General features: G+C 40.4%; 1 protein-coding gene across 2 annotated transcripts; it reads right to left on the reverse strand.

Moving 5' to 3' along the window:
• Positions 1 to 850: 850 nt before the first annotated feature.
• zgc:77486 (uncharacterized protein LOC405808 homolog) lies at positions 851 to 10,792 on the reverse strand. Of its 2 annotated transcripts, none has more exons than XM_058638628.1 (6): positions 10,659 to 10,792; positions 8,619 to 8,818; positions 6,525 to 6,636; positions 6,099 to 6,226; positions 5,786 to 5,893; positions 851 to 4,338 (listed from the first exon to the last, which is right to left on the reverse strand). In XM_058638628.1, exons 2-6 carry the CDS (start codon positions 8,776 to 8,778, stop codon positions 4,190 to 4,192), a joined length of 657 nt encoding a protein of 218 aa, XP_058494611.1. In that variant the 5' UTR covers positions 8,779 to 8,818; positions 10,659 to 10,792; the 3' UTR covers positions 851 to 4,189. The 2 variants fall into 2 exon arrangements, with proteins under 2 accessions (XP_058494611.1, XP_058494612.1); XM_058638629.1 differs by lacking the exon at positions 10,659 to 10,792 and adding an exon at positions 10,250 to 10,390.
• Between the last annotated feature and the right edge of the window lie 1,380 nt (positions 10,793 to 12,172).

The raw sequence follows: 12,172 nt of genomic DNA on the forward strand, positions 1-12,172 counted from the left end.
AGGGTGCCATTCACACAAAGAGCATTTCACGTCAAAGTCAAACCAAAAGTTAGTTTAACTCGTGCAAAAGTGCTTTTGAGGGGCAGAACCTTCCTCTTTTGTAAGTCGTCTGCTAAATGCTTTAATATAAATGTAAATGTAACCTATGGAGCAACTTGAATGAGATTTCTTGAAGTTTTATTTGTTAAAAGGAACTTTTGGGTAAAGGACCAGACTTAATCCCAGTGTGAAGTGTAAACAAACTTAATCCAGCAGCATAGCATTGTCCAAAATGACTTAAGATTGTCCTTCATTGGAGATAAGGGGTCTGATTGAAACACCTGAATTCAATACACGACAGGTGTGGACAAATACTTGTCCATAGAGCATCACTCGTCAGTTTTCTGTGACAGACCTGGGAGGAATCTTTTTCTAATTAAAGGGAAAAACAAGAGAGACAATTAAGAATTATCACATGGCATATAATTACTGGTGTTTGTTTGGTCTGGTTTTTTTCTGGCCTGAGGTCCCCACCCTTATTTAGACACCACATTATACGACTTCAAAGGCAACTGCAGCATGAAAAACATTCCAGGCTAAGACGAGTTATTTTTACAGCTTTGTTAGGGTTGGAAAAGTAATTCCTTTGTAATAAAGACATCAGATATAGTTCTGCTTTATGAGTCAGTGCGTGATTAACGTAATGATGTTAAACACTTCCTCACACTCAAGTTGTGTCTACAGGGTTTTCTCGAGTTTGAAAACAGAATACGAGATATTGCAAATAAACACATTTTTCTAACTGAACTTTTTTTTAAATGTACCTACTACATGGACGTGTGTGTACAAAAATAAACACAAAAGACAAGTGTAATTTAAAATAAACTTTGTGATTTTATTGTTTTGTACTTACTCTTACACATCATACAATCCTAAAGCTTTAAAAGAAAAAAAGAAAAAGATATCTGGTGGTGTTTCTGGGGGACTGGAGTGCCAAGGGACAAGAACTACAGCTTTGTGAACATTGCAGATTACAAATCATGTCCCTCAAGCTCACACTGAAAGACGAGTGAATCATTTTTTTGTCCTTATATCTGCAGTTAACAGACTCATCATCACTGACAGGTTCATGATAAAATAAAAACCCTTGCATGATGAAGACACTGATTATGAAAGGTTGTGCTACAGACGGGACTGAAGACATCAAACTTATATTAAAGCAACAGAGAAGGAAGATAAACATATACTGTATGTACTGATGTTATCTACATTTCTTAGGTAAGGTTGCCCTAAATGCTGGTGCCAAGTCCTTCATCATAAACAGTCACATTAACTACACAAGTGTCCAATATCGCATGTCTGAAGATTGGGCCTAATCAATGTTGGCGTGGTGTGGTTATGATAAATGATATTACAGCTTGTTGTGTGAATTTTATGGTTTACATTCAAACTGCTCATGAAGACTAGGAAAAAAACCCTGGGTGTGATATAAGCAGTCAATAAGAAAAACACTACATGACATCCACGATTTACGAAACAGAACAATCCTCCCATTTAAGGGCCTTTTCTTTTTCTTTGCTTTTTTTGCTGAAAGGACTTTTTAATCTGAAAAGTGAACATTCTGTAGGCCACTATATTTAAAATGGTTTCCAATCCAGCAAGCAAGGGAATAAATATAAAAGATATGCTGCGGAGAACAGAAAGCTGCTCCCACCACATGGTCAGTCCCCTTAATAATTGTACAAATTATCACTCAACAATCCCCATTAAGTCCTGTAAAACTTTTCAAATTTTCAACAACTAGTGAACGGGAGGAGTATTTTTTAAATCACAGTCGGGTTTATGACCACTCCCAAGGAGAAAGTCCCAGTCCATCATCACCAAGACTTCCACACGAATCCTGGTTAAGGCCAATATTCCAAGGTCTAGCATAATGTTCTTTGTATATAAGGAAAAGTGTCGTCCATGTCCAACCCATTCTGCACTGGCTTCTTGACACACACACACACACACACACACACACACACTCTGCTCATTCCCTGCAACTTCACATCAAGATCAAGCATCATGTACAAGGAAAGCTCCTGATAATGGAAAAAACTAACAAAAAATAAACCTCCTCAATGGCACCTCTGCATCTCACAAGAGGCCTCTTAAAGTTTCAGTAATATCAACGTGCTATGAATAGACGTCAGTAACAGGGTAAACGAATGAGCTGAAATACTGTGTTATTAAGTGAGATTATTTAATCTTAGGTGGGACTTCATAATCATCTGATAAGAGGGGAAAAAACAATAGAATAACGTGACATACTCATGGTAGACAGATACTGTAACTGGACATGACACAGGCAGATGTAAATAAAGGGGGATTTTTTTCTTTTAAATATCTGTGCCATTTGCAGCACATTTATTTTTTTGGGATAGTTATGAAAAGCACTTTTATACACATAGTACTATCCTCACCTTAATCCCCCCCCCCCTTTTACCTGTCAGAAATCTACAATAAGATTATACTATATGAATAGGAGCCATATGGTATTTACATTTGGAAGAAAACACTGTGGAGTCCTGTTAACTTGAACCTCGAGGTTCCAGCCATGCATTGTGCTACTGCTGTGTGGCTTTTTTAACATTCCAGCTTCGTTTCACAGTCGGTGCAGTCAGGTACGAAACGGTCTGTCTGCACACATGCATGTGGCATCGGTCTTTCCAGGAGAAGCCAGCGAAAAAGCGCTCGTCTAAATTGGGAGCGCTTTGTAAAAAAGAAAAGAAAAAGAAGCACAGCTTTGCCACAATCTTTACGTTAGCTGAGCGGCGGTGTCAACGCGGAGCGCCAACTATGACCCAGGTCGGTTTTCATTCAGCACGTGCCAGTGGTCTGCTGGTGGTTAGAGAAACATGGAGCTTCACTCTGACTCCACTGAACAGAAAAGGGCATTCAAAGAGAACACGCTGCCTCTATCAAACAACTATTCCCTCAGCGAGGCTACAACACGGCTCAAAAACTGCAAATGACCAAAGATGCTGAACAAAACTGAGTAGGTGTGGCACATGGTCTGGTGCTCTGCAGTTGACACACTTTGTTGTGCTTTGTTTCTAAATCCAAAAACAATGGACATTTTTACTGCACTGTCTTAATGTAATGGCTTAACTGGACTAATCCATCATGTGTTTATCTTTTTTCTTTAACGGTTATACAATTATGATGGAATTAATTTAATACGATTGAAAAGGTTAAATGCAAATCTTGAAGTGACTTGCTGACACATGCTGCCAATCCTCCAGCACAGACCAACCAAACCATAAAAATAAATAGAATGCAATCACACAATTCAAGCTAACTACAATATATTAATATAGATCTTCTGATGTCATACGCTCATTAAAACAGAAAGGAAAAAAAAAAATACAGAATTCAATCACTCAGGTAAGTCAAGGTTCTCAGTCGCCTCTACCCATGCCCTCACCTCCCCACCCCGATAGCTGTCCATGCACCCAATATCAGTATGATAAGTCGATGTATCAAAGAGAAACATTACTGGAAAATGCTGAGACTTGGGAGCTCAACGTGTGGTGACCCACTGAATAAAGGTTTGTAGAGGTGGAAGGGGAAAAAAAAAAATGCCAATTTGACACAAAGTTGACATCATTTTCAGTCTGGGGGAAAGATTTATATTCCAAAGCCCTTAAAAGGTCTTGCTGATACATGAAATCTTGCATTTTTTGTTTTTTAGACACGTCTGAATTGACCTCAGTGTCGTTATCCAGGCTGCGACACATTCCTTAACAGCTTATCCCCGTCTCATTCCAACCAACCAATCTTACAGGGACTGTATAAAAATAAATCCACACTACCCCCCACGTTGAGAAACAAAAAAGGGGTTAAAATCAAACACCTTCCCTTCCCACAGCAACCCAAATGTCCACAAAGCCCCTACGACTCTCTCCCCGACTCTCAAGCAAACACACACACACGCTTTCATACAAACACAGACACACACAGGCTCGGCCACAGACACTAGCGGAGAGAGAGAGGGAGAGGCTAGTAAGGGAAGTGTCAGGACAGTGGCTGCGACCTCACCACCCCCACCCCGCCCGCCCATCATCGACTACCATGAACAAATGAAGCCATGATATCAGGTGTGTTTTCATCCAGGTCGCCATTGTTCAAATCCACAAAGTCGGAGACTCTCTTATGCACTCAGTCCTCATAACTTCTGAATTTTCTCAGCCACAACGATAGGGTTCTCCTTGCGTATGCGGGCAGCGGCTGCACTCCGGTAATCGTATGGACAGTCGTGTTTGTCAGAATAACGGTGAATGGCACAGAACAGGTTGCCGCAGCGACAGTCAAAACCTTCAGTAAAGAGTGGTAAACAAAGGCAAATTAATAAACATTACATAGCTCAAGAGTGAGCACATGCTGCGGGTTGAATCATTTACAGATGATAACACGCAGCATCACTGTCTGAGTAGTGGCATATCGCAATTCATGTCAAAATAATTGCATATACTTCTCAAAATCGTTCAGTCCTCGGCAGGCTGTAGACGTCTTATTTTAGTATTGGTTCAGCTCGATTGGAACCTGTCAGTCGACAGTCATGCTAGAACTGTACAGTGGAAAAGAGCCATAGAAAGCATGGAATAGATGGCAAAGTAACAAAGGTCTGTGGACTCCATTAGCTCTGTCAGTTAGTAATATTAAATAATGTCTCATTTGTGTATTTAGTGTGCGCTTGTTTACGGGGGATCCAAACGTGTTTGAAGGAATAGCGAGTCTCACAATATTTATTGAACTTCTGATTTCTGGAAAAAGTGACAGCCCTACTGGGTAAATTTGCTTTTTAACAGCTTTTAAACTAGAAATATTAATGTTTCTCCAAAAAAAAGTCCTAGTTTGACTAGGCTCTGGAAGGGCTGCCATTACCAGGTGCTGTTCAGGCCTATTTGAGGGTTGTGACCAGTGTCAAATACAAATATCACAATTCTACATTAAAAAGGCCCCTGCAGCCACTTGTGAGGCAAATCTGCTTGGTAATAAAAAGTGGATGCCTAGCGGCACACTGTGAAATGCATCACTAAATTGCAGTATGTGGCTCTCTGTATCAAAGTAGCTGGGTGCTGAAAAAGGAATTAAACTATATTAAATTGCATCAACAAGTCAGGACCCACTCTTTCCAGCTGTCCCTTATGAAAGTGCTTTTTATGAATATTATACATGTATATAGTATATGTATCGCGATGATAATATTTGGTATTGCTGCACATGAGCAGGTTCATCTGCCACTGACCAACAATAGTTGTTTCTTGGGGCATTTAAGTGGAATTTGAGGCATTTTGTCTCATGTTATATGTCTTATTATTATTATTATTATTATTTCCACTGCTATTCAGAGAATTTAATTATTGTATGGTAGGGATTTTGGGAATCACATGGAAATGATCCGTGTCTTGCTGTCACACAGCATTTGCATTTTGAAGAAGTAGCTCCAAAGGGTTGAAGATACATCCATTCATCATAGAGAGTCAGAGAGTGTCGAGCATTTTTTGTTTGCTTTTTTTAGTAATGTTAAATAAAAATGGCCAGTGGCTTATTCCTCTTATTATGACTCATGTTGCCACAGTAGATTCCTGGAATGTTTTTGAATTTGATACGCTGACACATTATGAGTATCAGATAAAGAATGAAAGTCCCAAAAAACAAACATTCATGATTCATAAACCTTTGAACAGTACCTGCAGCTAAGCAGAGCTCGCTCACTCAGTGTGTGTGTGAGCTTTCACAAGATTCCTGTCATTCTTACCAGTAAGGCCCACTTTCTTCCGGCAAGAAAAGCAGCGGTTCTTCTTCTTGTTTTTATCAGGGGTTTGGTCTCCGTCAGATGACGCCTGTGCTGCTTCCCCTACTGGCTCTGGTGAGAAACAGGACAAGCACATGAATAGTTTATTAATAGTACTGTTAGCTAATAGTAACTCAAGGAAAACTCATTAAGATGTCTACGTGATCAATTTTGAAGGGTATCTCTTGTTTATATTACCGGTTTATACAAGCAGCTCCTAAATGAGGACTGCTGCGAGTGTGACTCAGGAATCAAGTTTTTTTTCTGTGTCATTTACCTGTGCTATTGGAAGAACCCTCCTCTTCTCCCTCCTCAGCCTCCGCTCGATCAGAGTCTACAGCTCCCGAGTCCTGGGAGATGCTCATAGCCGTCATCTGTTGTGTAACTGGACTGGGAGAACTAGGACTGACAAAACAACGACGTCAAGAAATGAACTTTGGACCATAAAGTAATCTCTCTTCTTCTTTGGCGTTTTCTGGCAGTGTTTTATTACTACCTCCTCATGTGTTATTCCTTCATCATCACTACATATGCATACAATTCATGTCTTCTTTGACTGAAAATATCTTTACAGACAACCAGGATGCTCCTGTTGTGTACAGATGTGAATAACCAAAAAAAACAACAACCTAACATCAATTACTTTGCATCAAATGTGATTTTGTTTGGTGACTTGGTGATAAATGACTACAAAGAACCATACCTGGTAGTTTGTTCCTCTGGTGGGGTCCCCGCCACCTCTGTACTGGGCTCCGAGATTGTGCTGTCCACAGTCACGCCAGCGGATCCCGGTGATCCTGTTGGTGACGTCGCAGCTGTGAGGGAAAGAACAGTCTGATTCAACAAACGCCTCAGGCAGTCAATCACAGACGGGACCAAAAGTGTCTTATTATTGCCTGATTATCGATGATAATCAGATGTGCTTTGAGATAACAACAGATAAGAGTCAGTATGTTTACATGACTGACTAGCTGTAGAATTGTCAAAAGATGTTCAATGAGTGAGTGTTTCTGCCCCTCCACGATAACGTTGACTTTCAATATCTGGCAGTGATTCACGGTACTGAGAAGCTGACGTTACAAACATGTGACGCGCTGGTCAATCTCGTCTGAGACTTGACTGTCGTTCCATGTAAGTCCTGAGGGCTTAAGTATATGGGCTCAAAGCTCTTTCTCTGCTTTATTTCTCTGCTTATCCTCCACATGCCGGTCGTGAGGAGTGCTGTGCCCAACTCAGCTGACATGGGGCGAAAGGCAGGGTATAGTTTTTGAATTTTCTAGATATCACGATTTAACGAACGGAGTTACAGTAATGAGAAGTACGCTTGCCAAATCCTAAAGTAACAGAAGATATTAAACCCAAAAATAATAGAAGATGCAACAAAAAGTATTAGGAGGAAGAACAAGACAACAGCAACAAAGGAAACCAGAAATGGTGAAATCCAGACTGGGACATGTGCCGGCTTGAAAACATCGAATATTTTCCAAGTTCATAAATGGTAGGAAGACTGAGAATGGCACTTATCATTATAAACAATTAACTGTCAGCTAAACAGGAAAAAGGCTTAATACCAACAAGCTGAAAGCATTGCCATCTAGCGTAATAGAGGTAGACACACTTTAATCAATAAATCAATTTCCCACTAGTGCATGTATGCCGGGACAATGGACAGCAGTCCAGCTGAATGGCTGAGTCTAACTGTGCATGGAAATGCACAGCATGTTTCCCCTAAATTCATTCACCACTGCTGCTGAAATTTCACACCATCAATATCAATGTGCCACTTGTGGTTATCACTCATAACTTGCACAAATGAGCACTTAAAGCTGAACTGTGCAGGGTTCTGACCCTAATTTAACAGGTTTGGAGTCATCGTGATGGCTAATGGCGTCCACCGGCTCTACTCAACTCGCCTCGGCATGAAACGGCACGGTTAGGTTGCATCTCCACTACAATAAAAAGTACCTACTCAACGTGGGTGGCGTCATCGCTGCACAGCTGTGTCAAACTGCGATGACTTTGTTTTATACTCGTCACTCACACAGACTAGTGACTTTACACCAGACTCCTGGTAGTTGTTGGAGATCAACCCACGTTTTTGTTTTTAGTATTGTTAAGTAGTTTTAACTTATCTACAGTTCAGCACTGTTCGGCTTGATTTCTATCCACACTTGAGGTCTTGCAAAGACTCTGGTCTCACAAGAAACACAAATTGCTCCACAACACACACACACACACACACACACACACACACAAGCCAGGTACCGGCTATAAGATCAAGGCAGCGCTAGCTTTATTGTAGACATTCATCGTGGCAGTGCCAGAAAAAAAGAAGAGAAAACAACTATCGCACGAAATGACCATCTGACAGAACGAGGGGCGACACACGAGTAAACATCAGACTGGCATGGAAATGTGTGTTTGCTGGCTCCATTGAAAACAAATGTACACGGCCAGGAGAGGGGAATGGAGGGGGAGTGTCAGCGGTGAGATTTTAGCAGTAGACAGATAATGGATGGATGTTTACGGGGGTGTTGTAAAAACATGTAGTCGCCTGTAGGGGGAGCTTCTTAGAGTTATGGCAACCTGACGAGGACGGCACAACAAAACTGCTGTTAAAAATATTTTAGGTAAAATTCAGAATAACTCCAACCCATTTCAGCAAACTTAAACAGTCCCATATCTACACAGGTCGAGTATGAAGCCCTCCTTTCAAGCTCTTGTCTTTTCCACTTTTAAGAACCATATTCAGCTTCCCTCCTGCTCTTTATAGGCCACCACTCTTCCATCTTCCTACCTTTCTCTCCTGGGGGGCTGGATCGCCCACCTCCCTGTTGTCTCTGCAGGTGTTCCTTGTAGCAGACTGAGCACATGCCGTTGGTGCGGGGGTTACCATAGAAACCACATCCCATAGTGCAAAGCATTGGCACCTGCGTCTGATTGGTCTCCTGAGCCATGCTCTGACAGAGGGGGTAAGGGGGATGGGAGAGGATTTTCCTGGAAATGGGGTTGCAAAAGTTAGTCCAAAATGATCAACAGTCCCTGTAATGATTACATTAGTTTAACTCATATATATGTATATATTTATTTATATATATATATATATATATATATATATATATATATATATATATATACACACACACACACGCAGGAGCTTAAGCTGTAACATTAAACCAAGTGTCTCTGCCAAGGTGGTTGTGTAGCATAACTCAAAAAAGTAAACAACAGATTAAAACAGATGAAGCTTTCTGGGGATGTAGGTCATAGACCAAGGAGAAAATTGTTATACTTTGGTGGTGATCTGGATATGAAACATGATCAGCCTTGGTGGATGTTTGTGCTCCCTGATTGTTTTCTTTTTTGTTTGTTTGTTTATGTGACTGTGCGCAGCATAATTCAAAAAGTAAATGATGGATTTAGACAAATATTTCTGGGGATGAAGGGTATGGCCCAGGGAAGAAATTGATTGATAGATTTTTGGTGGTGATCTGGACAAGGATATAGTTTTTCCTTTAATTCAATTGTCAAACCTAGGGTGATAGGGAAGTGTTTTGACATTGTTGTATACAGAGTGGCCTTGGCAGATGTTTGTGCTTTCTGACTGCTTTTTATAGTTGTAGCAGTAATTAGTGCCACAGCAATTAAATTGGTTAATAACTATTTAATTATTGGCATTTGGATAATGGGTTAATTTGCTGTCACATTAAACTAAATATATCTTTGTGTACAACCCCCCCCCCCCCCACACACACACACATTTGGCAAAGTGGTACCAAGGTTTGGGAAACATTAATGAACAGTTTATCACCATTTCATGAAGCAAACAACTATTTAATTGAGAAAATAATGGACAGATTAAATGATAATACATATAATCAATAGTTGCAGCCATAACTGCCAAAGGGGCTCTATATTTTAACGTATCTAGTGCTACAGGGAGTTTAAGTATGAGACAGAAAGATGGATGAATGGATAGACCTGATCAATTCCATATCTGGGAATGTTGTGTTACAGCACCATCAACTGTACACAATATAAAAGATGAAATATCAGATATAAAGAATTATATTAGAATATATAGAATTATATAGATATTTGTTGTATTTCATCACTTTCAGCATACAGAAAAGACGAGGTGTACACAGAAACAAAAAATAATAACTACAGTAAGGCGGTATAACTGTAAAAACAAATACCCGAAATAAACAAAAAGAAAAAAACAAGTTTCAGGCTGCGACAACAAAAGCTGGCTCAGCTGCTTTCCTCTGCCGTACAGCTCGGTGATTAGTTCAGGACAAAGTAAACAAGAAAAACAACAAAAACTGAGGACACATGTGAATAAAAACAACCTCAAAATTTAAACGCACCCCCAAAAACCTCGATGACTTGGCAATATGTTGCTTATAACCCAGCTCAACAACTTACAGCTGACTGTGCCCCGGTCTGTGTGAGTTTGTCCGCAGCACAAAACAATTGGCGTCCTCTGCTCGCGCTGCTCAAAGCAAATACATTAGCAAAGAGCCCCGCTGGACGTTTTTGTTTGTCTGACACTACATACACGTAGGAAACACAAGGATTAAATCGCTCTACCGTTATGAAAACACTGAAAATAAAACCTCAAAGCGTCCTCGGGCGACACGCTGTTAAACTAATGTTGTCTTTTAGGTCAATTAAAAGCTGATGTTAGCGTGCTAACGTTAGCCGAACAGCTAGCATTAGGAGCCAGCCCAAACCGACACAGAGCGCTGCCCGTCGGTTTCCCGTGTTTGCGATGTTTTAAACACATTAGCGCTCAAAGGAGACGTCCCGCATCGGTCAGCGACAAAGACAGTACCTGAAGGTCGAGGTACCGGGGGCTGTCGACGAGCCTGGACTTCAGATTTGGACAAGTTGTGTCCTCGGGAGAATGCGGCCTCCTATACGGCGTCGCTCCCGACATTCGAAACAACGACCATGACGTCATCCCGAGCAACGACTCAAACGAGTTATCGCCCCCCCCCCCCATTCAAAATATCAACCTTGAACATGTTGTTTGTTTCTGTGTTAAACCAAATACACTTTAAACAATGCACTTCATTATCATAATTCTAACATTTGTAGTCAAAGGCAGTTCTTCTCAAACTTGTTGAAGCCCCTAAAAATTCCAAGAGTTCTTAGATATATTTAAAATGTTGACAGATAAAATAAGATTATCAATTACACGAAACAAAAACGTCTTAAAAAGAACGTTATATACAATATTCCACAGCTGTGAAGTTTTCCTCACACACTTTCTCTATCTGCTACTTGATACATAAACAGGAGACCAGCCTACTTTGAAATGTTCAGAATTAAATTACTTACTACAATTACTACAAAGATTATCTTCTGGTACAGAGGTTTACCATCATGTCTCCAGCCAGGTCCCTATCAAAAATTCTGCAAAACTTTCCACACCCACAACCAGATTTCTACATTGGCGAGAATTTATGTGAAGGGAATAGTTTTTTTTAATAAGGATGTATCACTAATACCAATAAAATAAAATAAATAAAAACATAATTTGTATGCTGCATTATCCATCTGCATACAGCGGCAGCACAGGGCCAGACAGGGCCAAGAGGCATTTATTGCATCAACCTGCTGAACGACAAAGGTTTTTTGAGCAGTAGAACCTGTCATGGGCACTACGTGTTTTTCAATTATTACTTCACCTCACTGAGTGGGAGTGAAGTATTGTTTTTAGTGGCTCTGTGTGTCTGTTTGGGTTTCCTCACTTGCCAATATGACCAACAGAGGCCGACAGAGGCTTGTTGTTGAACCTGTTTGCAGTTGCCTCACTTTACTGGCACAATGTTGCTGTTGTCTTGATATAAAACAAATCACTTCCATTTTAAAGCTGAAATGTCAACGGGCGACTGCCATACTGAGTAAGAGTTAGTCATGTGGAGCTGATAGCGTTAATCAAATATGTTTGAACTCATATGACAATGGTTTGAATGGAACAGACATTTGTTTATATTTAACAGTAACACAATGTATTTTTAATGATGGGATTCATTTCAAGGAGAACAGATGAGAATCGTGACAGATATGTTTTCATCTTGTGAACAGGGCAAACAATCCCCACCTTTGAATGTGACATATTTATACAAATGCAACAGGTAGACCGGCTTCCATTACAGAAGCTTATTAACTGCACAAAGTGAAGGAGTGTAATATCACACTGTGTTGCAGTTATCATTACTACACTAGACTTCTTCATGGTAAGTTTCCTGACACCTTTTAGGTCTGAATGGTGCATACTAGACCTTTAAATTCTACAACCGCTATGCAAATAAAATGTGGACCTGCTGCCAAACCCAATAC

The sequence above is a fragment of the Solea solea genome, chromosome 9, assembly GCF_958295425.1.
Source record: "Solea solea chromosome 9, fSolSol10.1, whole genome shotgun sequence".
In the NCBI taxonomy this organism is placed as follows: Eukaryota; Metazoa; Chordata; class Actinopteri; order Pleuronectiformes; family Soleidae; genus Solea; species Solea solea.

Coding starts and splice junctions, on each gene's coding strand:
- zgc:77486 (XM_058638628.1), bottom strand. CDS start 8,778: ATGGCTCAGGAGACCAATCAGACGCAGGTGCCAATGCTTTGCACTATG. Junction 6,227..6,524: donor CCAGAGGAACAAACTACCAG/GTATGGTTCTTT, acceptor TTGTTTTGTCAG/TCCTAGTTCTCCCAGTCCAG. Junction 5,894..6,098: donor GGGTTCTTCCAATAGCACAG/GTAAATGACACA, acceptor GTTTCTCACCAG/AGCCAGTAGGGGAAGCAGCA.